A 22,161-nucleotide genomic window follows, 5' to 3' on the forward strand; every position below is an offset into this window, starting at 1 on the left:
TGATCATTACAGGGCCTTCATGGAGGAGATAATTAACAAAGGTGATGATGAACCAGCCCCAGCAATACCTGAAGGAGAAACTGGTACATTCTAAACCATGGGGTGTACCACCCTCAGAAACCAGATAAGCTGAGGTTCGTGTTCGATTTTTCTGCTAGGTTTTGTGGAATATCTCTAGTGTTTGTTGAAAAAACTTCTATGTAGACGATGGGTTAACCAGTGTTTGTTCAGTTCATGAAGCTAAAGAACTGATTGTAGATGCTCAAGCACTGTAAACGTGGAGGCTTATGGCTTCATAAATTCAACTGAAAGTGAAGTGAGTGAAATGCACTGCAGTTTGGTGATGGCAAAGGCCAGAATTGCACCTACAAAAATCACAAGCATACCAAGATTGGAACTTTCAGCAGGTGTCATATCTGTGAAAAGTGTCATGCTGAAAATGCAGCTTGAAATGAAGATTGTCCAAGAATTCTTCTGGACAGATTGACAGGTCGTTCTGGCGTACATCAACAATGAAGCACGAAGGTTTCATGTATTCGTTGCTAACAGTGTGCAGCTGAGAAGACACATTACTGTTCCTAGTTAGTGGTATTACATTATAACTAGGACTGCCCCCTAATAGTCAACTAATCATTAGACATGAGTCTTGGTCGACCAAAACTTTAGACGCAGAAAAACATCAAAATGCTCGCCTATCATTCATTAATCTCAAATATGGCTTATAATCTGAAATTTTTAAGTATTAGCAACTTTACGTGTCCGCCCAATTTAATGTTCTCCAAGAGATATGTGTGCTATTCAAGTGTCTTTGTGAAAGCTGAACAGTAGCTCACTGCAGGACAAATGGAGGCGCCAGTGCGCTCACTTGCTCTAAAAATGCCTCTCATCTGTATAGACTATATAGAATAATAATATAATAAAATAGAGATTATTGAACTGTCAGAAATAAAAGTGTGTTTAAAAATACCAATTACCAATTGTCAAATTCTTATTTTCTCTATATCTAATAAAAAACTGTCACTGCCAAATGATTTAACCCTATTACAGTTAAATAGACACACACATTTAAATTCATGTATTACTTCAAAACTATATTAGGATGTATACACATCTAGGTATTAAATATATACATTAAGGTTTAGTTTTCCCAGAAGATAAAATACAATTTGCAGCAGTTATCCATTTAAAAAATCTTGTTGCATCTAGTTACTTTCTTAAGCATCAGTAAACGTTTGCACCTCAGCTGTCTTCAGAATTAAAAAATGGATATCAAAATCATGAAATCACTTTTGGAAGGGTATGCAGATGATGTTTAAAAAACTAGGACCTGGATGATTTTTCTTGAGAACAGTGAGCAGTATAGACCCTTGAACAATTATCACAAAACATAAAAACAACAGCATGAAGAATCAAGCGTACTTAAAAAAAAAAAAAAAAAAAAAAAATATATATATATATATATATATATATAAATTCTGATCTTATATACCTTTATTTATATAGCGCTTTAAACAAAATGCATTGCGTCAAAGCAACTGAACATTCATTAGGAAAACAGTGTGTCAATAATGCAAAATGATAGTTAAAGGCAGATCATCATTGAATTCAGTGATGTCATCTCTGTTCAGTTTAAATAGTGTCTTTGCATTTATCTGCAATCAAGTCAACGATATCGCTGTAGATGAAGTGACCCCAGCTAAGCAAGCCAGAGGCGATGGCAGCAAAGAACCAAAACTCCATCGGTGACAGAATGGAGAAAAAAACCTTGAGAGAAACCAGGCTCAGTTGGGGGGCCAGTTCTCCTCTGACCAGACGAAACCAGTAGTTCAATTCCAGGCTGCAGCAAAGTCAGATTGTGCAGAATAATCATCTGTTTCCTTTGGTCTTGTCCTGGTGGTCCTCTGAGACAAGATCTTTACAGGGGATCTGACCTCGGAATAAGAGAGAAACAGACTAATATTAGCGTAGATGCCATTCTTCTAATGATGTAGCAAGTACATCGGGTGGTATGGGAAGTGTTCCCAGTTCCAGTTTACCTAATTAATTCCACCCTAAAAATCCTTTAACGGATTTGGATATTAAAGCATATTAGTATGTTATGTGTAAACCAGGTTAAAGAGATGGGTCTTTAATCTACATTTAAACTGCAAGAGTGTGTCTTATACAGTAGGTGGCCAACCAAAACGCCGGTTCTACCGCCTCGGCTACCGCCGCCTTGGCGTTTGTAAAGTGCTTGTGCAGCTTTTAACCACTGAGTGGCGCTTTAACCACAAGTTATCAAACAAGTGAATCAAAGCACATTTTCGCAAATGGACGTCAGTTTTGCCTCACCGATATTTTACATTTGACGGCTGCAGTAAGGGAAAATGGAAGAAAAACACTGTATTTAAAATATTCAATATTCACAGATGAAAGTTTGGTAGGCTACTTATGAAGTTATGTGCATTTCTTAGAACAAATTCAAGCAGGATAAATGTCAAGCCTGTGCCTGAGCTTATATTTTCTCTAAGATACATGGAATTAAACCATATTTTAGATTTGACACATTTAATAGGTGTGCAGTATTATTTATATTATATTAATTATGTGTAATATTACTCTAAAGAAATTGTGCTTTACTTTACATCGGAGCATTATAAAGTACCATCCTATTTTAGTGAGCTATAGGCTAGATGGATTAATATGCAAAATGTCAATTTTTTCATATATTAGGCCTATATTTTAATTTATATTTTAAAATTCCTTTAATAAAACAACATGCATTTTTGTTATTCTTTACATGTCCTTTATTTTGACAGATATATTGTTGGGAAAAATATATTTGTCTGTAAACTGATTAAGAAATTCTTGCATGTTTTACGAATTATTTCCTTTATTTTAGTAAAACGTGAGGCACTGTATAATTTCATTCCCATTAAGTCTAATAAGCCTAAAAAAAGAAACAAATAAATGAAACCTGCACGATTTAGCTAAATCATTAAAACTCTTAAGAATGGAAGGATTATTAAAACATCATCACGTTTAAACTCAAGTTCTCTCATTATAATCAACAAAATGCACACAATGTACAAAAGAGCCCCCCCCCCCCCCCCAACTTAAAATCAATACTCAAATGACAAATCTATTTTTCAAAACAAGTTTTAATATAGTTATTTATCATTCATTTACCAGTCAAATTTGTAAGTGAGACAAGATGCTAAAAAAAAAAAGAAAAAGAAAAAAAACCCCGTAAGGTTATTACCTTAATGCTGGAAAGACCTTTATTTTATTATGGTCTTGTGAAGTATTTGTAAGTCTATCTGTTGTGTGAAACCTCTTGTTCAGTGGAGTACTAAAGAAAAGCATTTTTGTTTAACTTAAGTTTAAAATTAACATTTTGCAAATTCGGCAAGCATATAAATTCATTACTACAACTTTATATACAATGCTTTTTCATATATTTATTTTATAAAATGGTTACTACTTACAAAACATATACATTTTGCAAGGTTATTGTTATTATACTGGATTCTGAACAGATAAATCAAAACACTGCAGTTGTCAGATTTCAAATGCAAGTGAAACATAGTTCCACTGGAGGGTGAACATGGACAAACTCTTTAGCATGGGTTTGAGTTCTTTAAGTTCAACATTACATGCAAACCATCTTAAAACAATAATAAAAAAAGCTAATATATACCAAAATGTAATGTAGTAATTGTTTATTTCCTTTAGTTTTAGAAACCATATACAAAGCAACATACCCATCTCTATTCTGAAAGTGAACTCCATTTACAGGCGATAGAGTTAAAATTGGTCTAAGTTCAAACCCTGCATCAGAGGGCAGTGAAGACAGAAAGAACAATGGAGCAAAACTATGAATGACATTGCAAACATCAAAGAGGAATCACCAGTGTTGCTTTTTTCACATCCTTGTCAAATACAAACTGACAACTTGACTAAATGCTTACAGTTTTTTCTATAGACTGGTTGATATTTTATGCAAAAGATGAGGAAAAATGTAATCTGCTCCTGTACTTCTCCATACTCTTCCCCCAGTAGGTCATCTTGGACTGTCCTTGTAGTCCTCTTTTGCCCATGAAGGATGCATTTTTGATGTGCAGCCATAGCGCATGTATAAAAAATATCCTCCTAACTCAGGCAATATGGGAATGACTTAATTAGTTGAGTAAAGAACAACTGAGCAAATACAAACAAATGAAAACAAAATGAATACAAAAAGAGTCAAACAGTGCTGGGGTGCAGCATGAAAAACAATCTCTGTTAGACGTGTAACAGCACTGCAAAGATCAAGGAGCATCGAAGGCAGAGAGTGACAACCCCATCAGGGTCAGAAACTCAGAAAATGTGCGTTTACCACTTCGGCAAAAGCTTTTAAGTGCCACGTTACCGGTTCAGAAAAATTTAGCACCCATTTATTTTTCTGCTGTGAATAAGGGAGGTCACTTATGCGTCCTATGTAATCCTTCTGAGGGGCAGAGAATCAGCCAGTCATGCCTATCTTTTGAAAACGAGAACTAAGTATATTGGGTTTATTTTAGTTGGTCACTTTGACAGATGCCTGCGCAGCTGGGAGCATCCTTGTGCACAAATAGCCCTTCTGACATCATTCATATTCACTGTCAGTCACTGGAGGACAAGGGGATATTAGGTCTCCAGTGTGACAGTAAAGTTTAAAATCTGTTAACATGGGTATAACCCTGAAAAACCAGCACATGAATCACCAGATCGACTGAATGATTCCTCAAAGGTTAGTCGGAGTTGGAGAGCACTCTCTGAATGTCTATAATCACCTGTGGATCTGAAAATAGAGAAGCAATGAATGTCGAAGTGCAGTGAAAATAATCGATCATCTCAGGGCCTTGTGTTGCCTTCAGAAGCATTTTGTAAGCTTCCTTTCTCTCGGTCCCATTTCAGGCATTGCAGCCTACAGTTTGACTGCAGATCTGAGCGCTTGGGCTGAGAGCAGGGGTCCAAACAACCAGGGGCCGGATATGTTTGGAGAGAGACTGCCATGAGCTCCACAGCCATCTCTCAAACCATGAAGGAATTCTGATTTTTCAGTTTGTCAAGTTCCTTGATCTGCTGTCTCAAAAACAGAATCCTGTGTGAAAAGAAGAAAAAACGATTCATAAAAGTCATTTCATTACATCTATATGATCATTTAATATAAATAAATCTGGGTTATAAACCTTTGCTCTCTCAATGTGGCCTGGATTTCACATACTCGCACTAAAGAACGAAGGTTTTTAAGTTCGGTGCAGATCTCTGACATGTAGAGGGTTCCCATATTGTGGAAATCCTCACGTAACCGTGACACCTGGGTGACAGGAATTTACTGGGGTTAAAGCAAAAAACAACAACAACAAAAAAACACTTCCAAAGAGGTACTTGGCATACACATTTTTTTTAAATTATTTTCCTTGAAACTAACTAGTAATGAATCTGCCATTTCCATTAGCCCTTGACAGGCTCAGACTACAGATTATGGTGGAATATTAGAAACCGTAATAACAAGAAAGTTTACTGTACTACAATATGATGCGAACACGTGTAACATTTAGGATGCTTTTGATATCAAGATTTGCTGATTATCGTTGTTCTTGACAGGGACAGGGTTCCAGATGACTTACAATCTAAAACATTACATTTCTGAAATCGTTTTGTAAAAAAAAATTTTGGTAAATTAAATACTAGGAAATATATATAAAATAGGAAATACACAAAGACAGTTTACTACAGAAAACTACAGCTCAGTTCAATAAACAACAACAAAACCATTAAAATGGTCTAAGAACTGGTAACATAAACAGGGTTCTTACAGATACTGCCAAATAAAATTCCAGGACATTCAAAGACTTGCACTACTTTTTTGGCTTTCAAGGACTAAAATCAGATCTCGCTTATAAATCAATATTGTTATTTTCTTTCACACTCTAATTAATTAACTAATAAAACTAAATGGTACAAATAAAAGTGCAGTACATGCAAACAATGCAATGACTGAGTTATCGCTTTCCTTATTCACACTGATTTTATTTTTTTCATGAATATATGATTGGCCTGAAGAATGAAATCACGCTCAGACACTAGGGGTCACAATACACTTATCTCACAAGGTGAGACAAAATGCAGATACTTGGTTCTCTAGAATGAGACAATGTTTTAATAATTAAAGACTTTGAAATGTTTGAACTAATCTAGTGCTTAATTATTATTTTGCTAAGATAAAGAGAATTTTAATTGTCGAAGAACTGATGTCTGATCTATAGAAGGTCGATGAACAGATGAAGAGACAAAGGCATCCTCATACCTGCTTCTCCACATGTTCTGCAGGCCAGCCTTGAACATGCTTGATGAGATTTTCATCAAAGTGCAATGCTAGAGAAGGAGTGAAAGTGCTTTGGGTTCGAGAGGTGCTGCCTGAGGTGGGAACGCTGATGCCTGCACTCCCATTAGAGCTCGACAAGCCCTCTTGACTGCTATAAAACAAACATATTCATTTATTAAAGAAGGAGCAGCTTCACTCTGAAAATGGCAGTGCATTGGTGTTTTTATTTAAATCACACCCTTAGTGATATGACTATGGCATTAAGCCATAATAAGATATCTATTATATTACGATATATAGTGCACCTCTAATTGAGATAATATAATAAAAAAATGCTTATGATAATAAATATGTAATAAACGGATAGTCTACAACAAAATGAAAATTGTCATTATCTACTCCACCCTTTTTTAAGATAAAAATTATTATAATCAAAATCAAAGGAAACTGTAAATGATTTTCAGCATTCTCCAAAATATGTGTGTGTGTGTGTGTGTGTGTGTGTGTGTGTGTGTGTGTGTGTGTGGCTGCATTTCAAAACTGAAGAGGTAGATGGTGCTGTAGGACAACATGTGATAGGCTGCTTTTACATTACCAACAGACAAATAAAAAGTTCCTACTGACAGACCCATACATTTGCCTGTGAAGACGGGGATCACTGAATTCCACAGGTTTGTCAGAGTTGACATTCTGCTGGGAAGATGATCCTTGTCTCTGGATTGATGCACTGACCTGAAATTGAAGAACAACAGTTCGAATAGGAAGAGAAATGTGAATTAAATAATGGAAAAAACATTTACCTACAGCTGTACAACTTTAATGAAATGTGTTGGGACATGATGCATACACAGGGTTCCCAAAAAGTATTTGGACACCTAAGCTTCACTTAAAAAAGTATTTGGACACCTAAGCTTCACTTAAAAGTATCAATGAATAAAAATAACAAAAAATAATATAAATTAAATTCCAAACCAAAATGACATTTATTTAAGTTAAAGATGCATTTTAAAACAACCCTAAGAGGAAAAAAAGTGGCCATGGGTCTCCTGTCTTGACCATCTATCTTCTGGATTTTTCGTTGTTTGGGTTGTCACTGATTGTACTTGCGTTCATTTGCTGACATACTGAGATACATTTATACCAATAACGCATTTTCACACTTCTTTCGTTAAATTTCGTCAAGCTGCGGTCGCGTGTGGCATCTCCCTTATTTTGTTGCGGTTTGGTTATAATCATAACATCTATGTAAATGAATTAAAAGCACTCGCTCTGCTCTGCTCCAGTGGGGACACATCAAAATAAAAAAATAAATAAAATAAAAAAATAAAAAAAAACCCGTCCAGCATTCATTTTGATCATGGCTTGTCTTGAAAAACAAAGACAATTAAATGTTTGTCGTAGGAGAAGTCACACTGCAGGACAGTGCGCCAAATCTTCTGACACTGCAAGAATTTTGTCAGAGATAAAAAAATTATCGCAACGCTCATTAATTGGCTGTCAGTAAACATGTCAAACTAATGGCCAAAGACTTCAGATTTTAGCCTAGGATCAGAGAAATCTTTTAGGATCTCCAAAATTAGTCTCAGAGGGCAAAACTGTGGCCAACATTGTACAGTGTGCACCTTGCTTAATGTAAAAACATGTCCAAACACTTACTGAGGCCACTGTAAGAGAGACGTTTAAGAAGTGACTGGCCACAAGAAGCTACTGACCTTTGGTTGTGAAGAGAGAGAAGCAGAGCTGAGCATGGGTTTAGAGACAGCAAAGGTCTGAGGTGTGCTGACTCTAGGAGACACGTATGACCTTGGTGAAGAGGCATCTGATGCTAATGACATGGGTGACTGACCGGACTGTTGAGCTGGTCATCAGAAACAGAGTTATAGAAATTATTTATGCAATCCAGTAAATAAACTCATTTACAACAATATAACAACATACCAAATATGCTAAATTACCATTTAGGAAATATCTTATTCTGCACACACGTCTGAGATCCCGTGTGAAAAGTTATGTGGCTTAACCTTTTAAGAATTATTAAGCATGTTTTTGTCCAGAGCTTTGTGTGTGTATGAAAGGTAAACATTACTAAAACGCTGGTATAACAAAGCATTGTTAAGTTTAGTCACACATTTCCTTGATGGATTAGCTGCTCTGAAACACATCAATTAGGAGAGGTGAGAAGTGACTGGGACTTAGGCGTACCTTCTGTGGAAAGCTGAGCAGCTTGGGAAAGCAGAGTAGTGACGTTGAAAGCGGACGGTCCAGCAGTGAGAAGCTTATGAAGCATAGACCGTAAGGAAGCTTGTGTGACAGCGGCTGTGAGGACTTGGAGGAAGACGAAGACAGAAAAAGACACACATACAGTCAAAGCAGTTCTATGCACTGAAAGCATCTGAAAAAGGCTCTATTGGTGAACATCAAGCCTTGTCGGCTCACAGTATTTTCACCATGTGGAGAGAAGATGCCAAATATCTTGCAAAAAGCAGCTCTCAAGGTGACAAACAGCTAGAGCACAACATTTTAGCTATATGACTGGATCGCTCATCGCGTTCTAAACTGCCAACAGGCAGTGAAGCCACCGGAAGTGTTCAATCCCCTGATCTAAAAATCACCCGATTTGAAGCAAATCAGTCAAACGGGGTTAGGTTTTATGCTGTTTGTAAATTAATGTTTACTTCAGGTGTTATCTGCAATGTTTATGCTCTTTTGGGGCAGGATAAGCGATATATTTAAATCGTTTAGGTGGGTGTGTCTGCTGTGCACTGACGACACAGGTAACGATCCAACACTAAATATAGCTTATTTCTTTATGAACATAATTATTCAGGAATTATTAAACATCAACGTATTCGTATCAGAAATGGATTTGAATATACATTACAATGAATAACAGAATTAATTTTTGGTCACACTTTATTTTAAGGTCTAATTCTCACTATTAACTAACCATTAACTATGACTTTTGCCTTAAATAACTCCTAATCTGCTGCTTATTAATAGTTTATAAGGTAGTTGTTAAGTTTAGGGTATTGGGTAGGATTATGGATGTCATGCATTATATGTACTTTTTTAAGCACTAATAAACAGCCAATATGTTAATAATAGGCATGCTAATAAGCAACTAGTTATTAGTGATAATTGTAACCTATACTAAAGTGTTACCTAATTTTTTTATATTGCTCTATAACGAAATGAAAAGCTTAACTTACTATCTTGGAAATTAAGCTTTATGTCTTTAAATCCGTACTGTATATAGTCAGTTATTTCTCGGAATAAATTCCGATTTCAGAGCGAACACTTTGTCGTTTGTTTTATATGTTGAGGTCGTGTCCGTCTGATGTTTATCATGTTCATGATGCTCACTACTGTACTGAACGTAGCTTTTTAATAAGTAGGGGAAATTCCCACCATTTAAATAAATCACTGTTTACATGCCTAGTGTGTTTACATTATAATAATGTACAGAGATACTTCAGATTTATAAACGTCTAAGACTTGTTAGGTGATGTTTTCTCATTAATATCATACAAGTTCCTATTAATTCAATAGAACGTTTACGCACACTAGGGATCACCAATATGGCGACGCTGCGGCTTCACTTTTATGATGTCATGAGCAATCCAGTTCTATATTATAGATCAGTGATTCTAACACAATTTTGGAAATTCTATGGCAACATTCCATCCGAAGTTTTTAAAATCTGTAAACTAGCAAATATAAATACTACTGTGTGATGTAACACAAAACAAAAGCTTGAAACAGCTTTCCACTTGAAATTATTAGAACAGCTTGCAGCACAAATGGAAACGGAATCTTAAGTGGAATTCAACTCACTTTGAGTTGTTTTTTTGTTGTAGTTTTTTTTAAATGTCACCACGCATGAAAGACACATGACAGAGACTCATGATAAAGTGACCAGCCACAGACATCTAAAAGGCATTGCTGTAGCTCTAACATTATTATGAGGACATAAAAGATCACAGTCTCTACGGTTTGCTTGAAAAGTAGATCGTAGAGACATCTTCAAGATCGATCACAATATAAAATCGACAGATCGCCGACCCCTAGAGAGAAACACTGCATAGCCATTCATTAATACCTTCATTAATTTTGCCCATGTCTACATTTCCATGATTCATCTGCAGAGTGGCCTGGAGAGCAGGCAGCAGCTGTCGAAGGAGTGCTGGGTCCTGGAGCAGAGTGGAGGCTGAAGCTTGCAGGGCAGGAGACACAGGCAATGTGGAGGACGAGGAGGAGCTAGACGTGCTGGAGGGGTTTATAGACAAAGGCTGAGATAATGGCTTCTCCGCTAAAGAAGATTCTGGGAGACAAACAAAACAAACGTGTTAAGAACCACTGAAACCATCAGCAAAGTGAACCTCTACCACCAGGGATGCAAACTCATCATGGGTGAAAAACACTTCATTGTTTTTAACACTCATAATATTTTAACCCTATAAGCGCCAAAGTCGCAAAATTGCAACAAGATGTCATACTTAATAAAATAAACTGTATTATAATCCTAATATGGCGTAATATCTAATTTGTATAAATTTCGTCTTGTTCCTATTCAGAGTGTTTGAAGAAATAGCAGAGCAATTGAGCTCTCGTGTCATTGATGCAGAAGCAGTTCAGGTCATAGCATGCAAGTAAATTGTGAGAGAAAATCACCAAATGGCGAATATAAAAATTAGTTCCGTGAGGATGTGTTGCAAATGTTATTCACCCATTCTGACTCTGAAGGGGAATATTTGCCTTTTGGAAATGATGCTGTTGCTGATCGTGCACACTCTAAGGGCCACCGGCAGACAAAGTACAGGTGCAGTCAGTGTGGGGTAGGAGCGCTGTGCCATGCAATGAGAGGTACCATACTCTCAAGAACTATAAGCTGTGTCGCCTAGATACCTGACTGGGCAGATAGCTGGTCATCTGATTAAAAAATAGGCACATGCATTTTACTATGGCACAGTAATAAAGTAATAATTTGCTACTCTATTATTTTACTATTGATTTCCTCTTTTCCTGATCATTTGGAATGAGGATAAAAAGACAAAAAACAAAACAAAATAAAAACATGCAAAATAAGTTCAAACATCCATTCAATATCTATTATTTCCTCAACATGAACTGATCAAAAAATAGGCTGCTGTTCACATGCCTCAATCTTTAAGCCCTTTCAAGCCACAAGTTTTTGAAATCTTGAAGTCAAAATCCAGCATTTTTTACCAAAACACCCTGGCACCTAGACAATATGAAAAAAAGTGTCTCCTGGGGGAAAACAAAGACTTAAGATGAAAATGAAAATAACATCAAAATACCATTATATCCAATAGATGGCAGCAGAAGTTCACCCATTAGCTCATTTGCCATTTCAACTCCCTACTTTTTTTCACGTCTTGCTTTTGGATTTATTATAAAATGACTATCAAGTATAGCATTTGCAGTAAGTCACAAAGTCTAATGTAATTTACAAATAAATAAAGACACCAACGGCCTTTTAGGGTTAATTATTTTTTGCCCGTGCTGGCAAAATAAGTCAGGATGCTTACAAGCTGATTTTGAGCTACAAGCAGACCTGCCAACCTTGGAACAATTTTTTACCATCAGTGTACCCCTTTTCTATAATTGCGAGTCTAATTGTCTCTCTCTTTCTCTCTCTCACACTACTTAATTATGGACCAATCTCGAATCTCACTTTTCTGTCCAAGATCCTAGAAAATGTTATGTTTCTTATGATAACTGAGATAATGCTGCTAAATTGATTCTTTCTTTACCATGATTGTCATTGCTCTATTTTATTTTTTATATTTCATATTTTGTTCAAATGTTTAATATATCTGCTGTTCATATGTTCATTTATTAGTGTGTTATATGATTAGAATGGTGTCCCGGTTTTAAAATAAAGCACAGCAATGGTATTTGAGTGTATTTTCCTTTTTCAGGAAATCGCAATTCTTGACTAGATCTCTAACCATAAAGGCTGCTGTAATTAGCCCCCTGACAAAGCATTTAAAAATTTTAGGGGAAGCATTTAAATAATCCTGTAAATGCACTTACGGAATGCAGAATCTAATCATTATAATCTAATCTAATCGTGAAACAAATCGCTGCCTACGCTAGGATTCACAGCCCTACTGCTTTGTGAAGGGGTCAGTATGAAGCAGGTTTTACACAAAAGTTGCTCCTGAAGGATGAAGCAGTACCAGATGTTCATGATCCAGCTACACTTTCAGGAGCAGTAAGTATCACACGTTTGTTTTCCAAATTGCTTTTCTGAAAGAGCTTCTTGGCACTCTGTAAGGCTAATTTTGCTAAAGCAACCAAAGCTACCGTCTGTTTTCACTGATGCTGCCTTCACGTGCTACTAGAATGATCTTGAATAGGAAAGTTGGTGTCAAAATTGCATATGAAAGCAATGCAAAGTCGACCGCTGGAATTATTCAAGCTCATAATCACTATGTATTGCCTTGAAGCTCCACCCTATTCCCCGGAGCACCAGCTCATTTGCATTTAAAGGAAAGACACGAAAATGGTGCGTTTTGGCTCATACCCTAAAAGTAGCAATTTTAAAAAGCTATAAAATATGATCTGTAAGGTATTTTGAGTTAAAACTTCATATACACACACTGGGGACATCAGAGACTTATTTTACATCTTGTGAAAGGGGGCATAATAGGTCCCCTTTAAGGCAGCTTTTGTGCGTGCACTTTGTGTGTGTGTGCTTAGCATGGAAAACAGCGTGCGAGTGCAGAAGTGAGTTCTATTTCATTTTCCTGCAGTTGGATCCTTTGAAATCACAATAAATGTGCATACAGAAATCAAAAAGAAAAATCTAAATGTAATTTTATAACAAGTAGCTTAATTTGATTCCAGACCTTAAGCACCTGATCTGATTTCGAAAATTAGAGTAACTTTTCAATTCCCAACCCTCCAACTAATTATTTAATTTTTGCATGCAAAAGACTATGGAGCTATGTAATGACTATGGAGCTATGTAAAAGATTTTTTGCAACTAACTAGGTTTATCATTTATCTTTTTTCCCCCGAAAATGTCAATAATCGTCTTATACCTGACTGTTGACAATGACATCACGATACTTATGAGACATTGTCGATTTACAATAATATCCTCATAGCACCCAGCCTTCGTGTATGCTTTGTTTCTGTATTGTTTATAATAGGAAGATCTGTGAACTTGTAGAACTACATAAACTTGCGAAAACAAAACTTTGGTCTCTGACTAACCCACTCTAAAAACTTCTTTCAACAGAGATGCCTGTGATTGTTTACAATACTCAATAGGGGTGCTCCTATCACGATCGGCCGATCGTTATGCGCATCTCGTCAGTAAAGCCGGTTTTCTAATCAGCGGTTAATTCCATCAGGTGCGTGATTTCACATAGAGCAGCTGTTACTACACAGAGCCATTGTTAATTGAGAAGATGCGCCAAAAAACGCTGAAAATGAAGTGGATTTGCGCATCTTCTCTATTAACAACGGCTCTGTGTAGTAACAGCTGCTCTATGTGAAATCACATAGAGCACCCCCCCCCCCAAAACTGTTTAATAACCCAAATCTAATTAACCAAATCTTTTTTTTTATATATATATATACATACAATTTTTGAATTCAAAACAGCAAATTTCTCCAAAAGATGATAAGTTTGCATCCTTATACCACTGGCAGGAAGCAAGGAATTGTATTTCTGCTACTTACTTGTACTACTGAGGACATCTGTGGCACTGGTCTGCATGGCCTCTTGTCTGTAGTCTCTGTCTTTGGGAAAGCTGTTAACCATAGTCTTGGCACCTTCTCTCTGCCTTTGTTCTCTGTTCAGACAGGAAGTCTGGTGTCAGTTTATGGTTGAGGAGTAAGAAAGACAGTCACAGGGGATCTAAAGCAAGTCACCTCTCCAGCCATTCTTTAGGTTTCTCCCACTGAGAGACCTCTGTCCTACAGTTATAGTAGTACTTCTTGCCAGAAGAACTGATATGCTCTGACCAATCATCCGCTGGTTCACGGCGCTGGAAAAGACAGGACATATGCAGACATATCAAAAAGGAAAGAGCAGGAAAATCTTTCATCTGAGAGAACATTAGGGATAGGAATGGGTCCAGATGACTTATTAGTGTGATCGACTGCTTATTCGGTTTTTCTTTTTTGCTATTTCCCTTTTTTAAAGCACTCAATGGTGCTACCGTATTTTGCCGCAGCTTGCGTTTGTTGTAGATACGGTGTTTAACGTCGTTGGTGAGGAAGAAAGACTGTGTGTCCTATGCCTCACCGTACAGCATGAAACCCACTATAAATAAATAACAGAGCTCTATGCTATTTTTCAATGTTTTAAGTTATGGAGATGTCTTTCCCTGTAGGTTTTTTGTTTTTGTGAAATTATTTGGTGTGACCAAAACATTTGAGAACCACTGGTCTAAAGTTAACAGACATCTTTTTAAAAGTGAAGCCACGTTTAAATATGTTTATTACAGTGACTTTGAATTTCCTAATGTAGTGTGGTATAGCAAAAGATTTGTTTTTATATTTCTGCAATCTAATTTTGTTTGTATGATTCGTTACTGACTTTCATATTAATGTTTACACCAGGCTTAATTGTCAGTGCTTTATGTTGTCATAATTATTACATGCTTACAAAGTTGGAAGTTCAACAAATCAGTCAATATACTACTGTAATTACAGTTGTTTAATAAAAATTTCATTCATATCAATTCAAGCATCACCTAATTAGATCGTATCATAGGCCTGGGCCTACAGAAAATAACATTTCTGTTTAATCTATTTATTAGTGTGTTGGACAGAATATACAATGATTTTTAGCTTGTCTTTGTTGAATAATACAGAACATAAGCAGCTTTAAAATTGCATATTAAATCGCAATCGCAATATTGGTAAAAATAAAAACGCCACTACATTGTTTTCCTACATTACATTAAATCGTTCAGGGCTAAATTATTCCATGATGTACATTGAATGCTTTTTTTCATGCACAAACAGCAACATTACCATTATAACCTTATCTGTTGTAAATGTTGTAAAAGTCAAAAGTATTCCCATCTTTGTTTTCATTTTATATAAATGTCTTTCCAACAAAGCAAGACTTGTATTTGCAAGTCAAACTGACAGAGCGCAAAAGAACAGGAGTGCAACAATTCTAACTAAAATGTACAAAGGAAGAATATTTATGTTAAAGGAAGAATGTAAGAATTTTTATATATTAACATCTTTTCTTGATTGTAATGTGTGTGAGCAGCTTGTACTGAAACAAAAAACAAAACCTTCCCTGATTTCCTAGGCTGTCTATGAAAGTCTGTAGATTCATTTTTATGTGAAGGAAAAGCAAAAAGACATGATGTTCACTTAGAGCATCGTTCCATGCTTACATAATGTTTAGTGCGTTTCAAATCTGTGCTTTTGTTTTACTTAACTATGGCAACCTTTAGATATGTTTATATTTTAACCCTCTTTTACACACAATGCATCACATAGCCTACATGTATACATTCTTAAGTTTACAAACTGTTTGGAGGAAAATATTGGGCAGGATGTAACTTATTTTTTTATAATAAAACACTAAAAATACAATTTGTTGCAAACCTGAATAAAAAATTACAAAGTTGTTATTTAGTGTATTTGTTAAATATCTGTAAGCATTCATATATATCGCTAATAAATGCATCTGGTCTGTTTCTGGTAGACATGGCCTTAAACTAACCTAACTACACAGGTTTCCTTAACACTGGGTAGTTTTTCAGACAACCCACTGAATAATCAACTTACCATCTCTGAAGTTCTGTTTGGATGAGGGTGAGAACTGGATGCATGCTGGGAGTTTTCTTGCGCAGAAGAACTGACACCTGAAACATGATTAAGAAGATCAGATCCAACTACCATGCATGTGAAAGCCTGAAGACTTTGGCAGAATATAATTTATTGAAGACAGTATTCTGGATTTCCATTTAAGACACTGGACTGCTATTTATAGGCTTCAGATGACAGTCCTGTGGCTGAGTGGTGGAAACATGGCCTCTTGACAGGATAAGCTGTAGTTTCCACTGATGTCCTAAATGTGTGAAAAACAAGACACTATACACTTTTTAGATTTTTTTCTTTTTATAATAAATAATACTGTGGACCTGCTGCAGCCTAATGGCTGTGACAATAACAGGAAGTAAAACAGTATGAAGGAAGCACAAGAGAGTATCCTGTGTTTTAATGCTGCTTGATTTACTCAAATCTAGCAATTAAATCTGTTCCATAAAAACATATTAAGCTTAAATTATTTAAAACTTTAAGATGGATTTTAGCTTTATTGTATAATTCTACAACTTCCAAATAGTGTTTTGGTTTAAAATGTCAATTTTGTCAAGAGTAATTACATTAATTACACAGAATTCTGAAATGCAAGATGGCAAACTAGTGATTAATGAAATATGTCAATTATCAGCTGATTTAATTATAGAATTCATTACCTGTTAAAATGGTTAAAGGTAAAAGGTAAATATCAAAATTAATATCTATTTCACATATTGCATTACATACTACACCTACTGCAAGGCCTAAATTGACTTGGAATATTTAAAATTCTTGATTCTTTAGTGTTTTTACTTGGACAAAACACTATAGGATATAATTAATAACATCATAACATTAATACCAATAATTTACTATAAATACTAAATTACTGGATTACAGGACATAATATAATTTACTATAAATACTTAATAATTACTGGATTATAGGACATAATATAATTTACTATAAATACTAAATTACTGGATTATAGGACATAATATAATTTACTATAAATACTTAATAATTACTGGATTATAGGACATAATATAATTTACTACAAATACTAAATTACTGGATTATAGGAATCAGGCAGAATTTTGCTATTTTAACCTCCTGAGACCCTGCATCCTCATATGAGGACATTATATTCCTATACTAGACTATACATTCCACAGGTTTAAGTCTGGACGTCCTGTACAGAGCACATTCATGGCTTTTCAGAGACACTAAATGTTTGGATGTTTCACCATTACTATTCCCTCTCCTTGTTCTTCAAAAAGGTTTGATATTAATTTAGTGACACTCTTATTGAAATATGATAATATTTTGTAATTATCATTTAAATCGGACTAATTTTAAACCGCGTGTCATAAATCAACATCTCAGGATAATGTTATGGGGGATTCAAATCAAAATATGACTTTGTATGTTTATTACGAATTTTGGGAGAAACAACAAATTAATGGGGGAAAAATTATATTATAATATTCCCATATTACTCCCATTATTACACGTTGCCCCAAAAACACATTAATATGCAAATTAGATTTAGTTAATAGATACATTATATATAACGAGAAAACCTGTTTATGGTCATTTTACACACATTTTGCATAAAGAAAAATGGTATATCAAATCATTCTGTTATAACATAGTTGAGAATTATTTTTATACAAAGGAAAAAAAAATCCTGAAAACGAAAAATGTATTTGTGATATATATAGAGAGAGAGAGAGTTTTTGCCTATGCATGTTCATTCATGTCTTTTCATTTATTTTGTTTTTTTCTTAAAGAAATTGACTACCAATGTCCTCTACAAAGGACTTAGCATAACTTATGAATGAAATATCATTATTTATGAATTAAATATTTTTTAAATGCTTTAAACCAGGGGTAGGCAACGTCGGTCCTGAAGTGCCGATATCCTCCAGAGTTTAGCTCCAACCCTGAAAAAAAAAACCTTCCTTGTCTGTAGCCTTAGTAACCCTGAAGACCTTAATTAGCTTGTTCAGGTGTGTTTGATTAGGGTTAGAGCTGAACTCTGCAGAACAGCGGTACTCCAGGACCGACGTTGCCTACCCCTCCTCTAAACAATGTAATGACATGAAAAAAATACTAATTTTTACCTAAAATGTTTTGCCGAGTCTTAAGAGGTTAATAATGATGTAACAAATAATAAAATACAGGCCTGTAAACCAAACCATATAAAAACGCATAAAGAACCAATACAATCAGTTCTGTCAAACTCAGAATCACTTGTCAGTTATAGATTGTGACAAATTTGACTTGTCACATTATTTATTAGCGCCTAATTTGAGTTACTAATAATGCCTAAACAAAGGAATAAACTATATATAAATGTGTATTTTTTATTTTATTATTTTAAGTGCATAATATATCATAGTCGCCAAATTGTGAAATGTTTCTGCCAGTGAATTTTGATTACAGTCATGCCTCAAAACCACTGGTCAGTGCTGGTCTAATGCTCGTCTTAACCACATATAAATATATATATCCAGTAAAGAGTGCAAATATTACAAGTCCATACGTATTTAACCCTGCAAATGATGTTTCTCCATTTAACCCACTTATAAATACGATTCTGGGGTTCTGGGGAATTAGGCAAACATGCAACCAAAAAACATCAATCATATGCATGTGGAACATCCGCTCCCTCATGTTCTTACCGCTGTCCCTCTCCCGGGTCCGCTGAACATGCAGTGGTTTCGTTTGGCTGTGTCCTGTTCCATCACTGTGCTTGTGTTCTGGACTGTCCGATCGCCGCAACATTTTAGTTGGTGGTGTGGAGTCTGACGAATCTCGCATCTTGTCATGGCGATGGTCATTTGACGAGTGACTCTTTGACTGGTATTTGACAGACTGCAAAATACAATGCATGAGAGAAGAACTGGAAACAACCCATTTACAAAGACCTTTCTTGCACAGAAAATCAGGCTCAAATAAATGCAGTATTATTAAATCAGAAAATCACTAAATGTAACTGTCTAAGTTACTGTACTACAAATGACATGACAGAAAACCTGGTGCTTTAAAAAAAACACACTCAAATAGGCTGTTTATGAAAACCAGAGAACTAGTTGATCTGCACTTGTATCACTGTTTTTATAAGCTAGCACACCGAGACATGAGCTCCCTGGTCACACCATTACATCTGTATAAGCTAGTATTCTAGTTTAAATGAAGAGCAATTTGCCAAATAAAAATAGCTGATCTCGATTACCTACAAAGTATGACGTGTAATGTATATCAGTTTCAGTTAGCAAGCAGGAACTAGGCCTATGAGCACTAGTGTTATGCTAAAGCCGGCTAATCTAAGTTTGACACTATTTCGTCTTCTCTTCCAGATATGTAACTTTTTTTTTAGAGATAAAATACTTCTGTGTACCTGGCAGGCTTGAGGATCTCTTAGATCATTACACCTGTGAAAGACAAAAAAAAAAAAAGTTAATATAGTCATAAATGCGCTCTATACTAGCCAGCTAAGTTACCATGCTAACGTAGAGAAATAAAAACAACTCGCTAACGTTACTAGAGGAAATAAATACTTTTAAAACAATTTCTTCGAACATAATATGCACTTAGTTTAGGATTTAAACGATTCGATGAATGGTGTAAACTGGAGGTAAATGTCTGTTTACCCATCATTGAGTCTTGATGGATTCGTTGCATGCATAACCATTAATGCTGCAATGATGTGGAAGTGAAGTGTTTCTACTGAAGCAGTTCTGCTGCACTACAGCTGTTTTTAGTGGTACTGCCTGTAAACAAACACTATAATATCTGTAACAGTAGCTCTGCTGCAATGCTGCTTTGCTATTCGGGAAAGAGCTGACGGTCCATCGCTTCGTTTTCCTCGCGACTGCGCCCTGCAAGTGCACGAGCAAAGGACTGAGACTAGTGCTCGTGACCTGCCAGTCTCGCGATCAGCACGCGACGTGCACGAGCAGAAAACTGAACCTGTGCTCACGGACCTTTTTAGGGCCCGAACCACTATGGGCGTAGGGCCCCAGGTGCGGACTGGCCATCTGGACATTCTGGAGGAGTCCAGAACGGCCTCGGCTGCTTGTTCATCATCTAAGAAAAAGTGTCCGATAAAGTGACGTTGTCAGCCAACAAAAGGGGGCGCCAATGCAATCTATTTTAGCTTATAAGAAACCGAAACCGCCATATACGGCCCGCAATGTCTTTTAGTACATTTTAGCTGGCTCATTTTAGACTCGATCATTTTTTAAATGTTTTTAAAAAAATATTTAAAATGTAACTTAAGTCACGTAAGTCGTGGCCTAATGGTTAGAGGGTTGGACTCCCAATCGAAGGGTTGTGAGTTCTAGTCTCGGGCTGGACGGAATTGTGGGTGGGGGGAGTGCATATACAGTTCTCTCTCCACCTTCAATACCACGACTTAGGTGCCCTTGAGCAAGGCATCGAACCCCCAACTGCTCCCCGGGCGCCGCAGCATAAATGGCTGCCCACTGCTCCGGGTGTGTGCTCACAGTCACAGTGTGTGTGTGTGTGTTCACTGCTCTGTGTGTGTGCATTTCGGATGGGTTAAATGCAGAGCACAAATTCTGAGTATGGGTCACCATACTTGGCTGAATGTCACTTCACTCACTTCACGTAAAGATTGCTATCAGTTTATAATGCTAGTACTATCTCCAACCAGGAGAGGTCGCTAGTTTCCAGCCGCTCCCCGTATTAACTTCAGTGTAGTAGGACATGCACGTTAATGTAAACATTCACTAACATTAGCAAATAATAAATGAAAACTGACCATTAAATCAGCATTTTCCAGTCAAGATGGTAAACGGATTATCTTTTTACCAAGTTCAAGGGGATACTTATTTTTATTTTTTTCAAGGGATACTTACAGATACTTTAGAAATCTATTATTTAAATCGTCATCACAGCACTACGCACAAACAACGGAGACGACAGAGTTGCACTTGCTTCAAATTTCAAAGGTAAATGCATTGTCAACAAAAGCTTTTTGCCAAATGCAAGGGTTTCCGCTGGTCCTTAAAATGTCTTCGGTTAAATCGTTTCAATTTAAGTCCATGTAAACTCTAAAATGATACAAAGTCTTAATTATTAGAGGTCTAAAAATATTTGGGAACAGAAAGCCAAAAATTGCAATATAGATTAGTATTTAGATTAAATTTCAAAATGCTATGATTTCACTGAATAAATTTGAGCGCTGCATAGCAGAGGAACTGCTATATTTCTGCAGTTCCGAAAGTGAAACTTGCTGGCAGAAAACGAATTTGCTTTTTCAGTAAGCCCATATGCAATTTTTGTTACATATTTTTAAACGTGAATCAATGGATCGACAAAAGCTAATGCATTCTAAAAATCTAAACAATTAAGACACTACTTTATGTAATTTAATATAATAATTGTCTAATATAATAGCCTAATTATTTAAATTAATATAATAATTGATACTTTTGACTCTTCCCTTTTCTTAAAAATTGTTTAAAGGTTGAAATGTGAAGTGCAGGTCTTAAAAGTTCTTTAAAGCTCTTAAATTCTATTTAAAAAATCCTGCAGTTTCACGGTTACTTTATGGTACCATTTGAAATGACTATTTATTTATTTATTTTTAATAAGCCCTTTTTTAACTATCCTCTAATGTTTTGAGAATATTCTGTAATAAAAAATATGACATCTGTACATTTGTTTGTTGCAAATTTACAGACAATGCAATGGAGGTGTTTATTTGTTGGGGTGATATTGCTGTCAACTGACAAGAAAGTTTCCCTTCTCAATTAGCTTAACTGAACAAGTTTTATTGTTAATAAAATCTTTCAAAACAAATTACATGAATTATACTTTAATTTCCTTCAATAAAAAGGAAATTGAGTAAGACATGGTAAAAGGTGTGTCAGGGGCGTAGATTACGCGGGGGAACGTTTCCCACCCACTTTTATCATCACAGAAATTCGTCCCCTGCACTTTTTCGGGCAGGTGTGTTCGTATAGAGGTTTTCAAGAGCTGGTGTGAAT

At 35.9% G+C, this 22,161-nt stretch overlaps 1 protein-coding gene across 3 annotated transcripts; it reads right to left on the reverse strand.

Moving 5' to 3' along the window:
* Window positions 1–3,686: 3,686 nt before the first annotated feature.
* LOC113115190 (WW domain-containing adapter protein with coiled-coil-like) lies at window positions 3,687–20,218 on the reverse strand. 3 transcript variants are annotated; one of them, XM_026282603.1, is made up of 13 exons: window positions 19,798–20,217; window positions 19,545–19,578; window positions 18,826–19,018; window positions 16,124–16,200; window positions 14,240–14,355; window positions 14,048–14,160; window positions 10,431–10,652; window positions 8,534–8,656; window positions 8,044–8,189; window positions 6,966–7,063; window positions 6,314–6,479; window positions 5,193–5,320; window positions 3,687–5,104 (listed from the first exon to the last, which is right to left on the reverse strand). In XM_026282603.1, exons 1-13 carry the CDS (start codon window positions 19,836–19,838, stop codon window positions 5,035–5,037), a joined length of 1,527 nt encoding a protein of 508 aa, XP_026138388.1. In that variant the 5' UTR covers window positions 19,839–20,217; the 3' UTR covers window positions 3,687–5,034. The 3 variants fall into 3 exon arrangements, with proteins under 3 accessions (XP_026138388.1, XP_026138379.1, XP_026138397.1); XM_026282594.1 differs by having other exon boundaries at window positions 6,314–6,482; window positions 19,798–20,215; XM_026282612.1 differs by lacking the exon at window positions 8,534–8,656 and having other exon boundaries at window positions 6,314–6,482; window positions 19,798–20,218.
* Window positions 20,219–22,161: the final 1,943 nt, after the last annotated feature.

The sequence above is a fragment of the Carassius auratus genome, chromosome 2 (assembly GCF_003368295.1).
Source record: "Carassius auratus strain Wakin chromosome 2, ASM336829v1, whole genome shotgun sequence".
Taxonomy (NCBI): Eukaryota; Metazoa; Chordata; class Actinopteri; order Cypriniformes; family Cyprinidae; genus Carassius; species Carassius auratus.

Excerpts from the sequence above, each read along its gene's own strand:
- LOC113115190 (XM_026282594.1), bottom strand. The coding sequence starts at position 19,838 with ATGGTTATGCATGCAACGAATCCATCAAGACTCAATGATGG. Across the intron at positions 19,579-19,797 it reads CCATCAAGACTCAATGATGG|GTGTAATGATCTAAGAGATC; the intron begins GTAAACAGACAT and ends TGTCTTTCACAG. Across the intron at positions 5,105-5,192 it reads GCCACATTGAGAGAGCAAAG|GATTCTGTTTTTGAGACAGC; the intron begins GTTTATAACCCA and ends CTTTTCACACAG.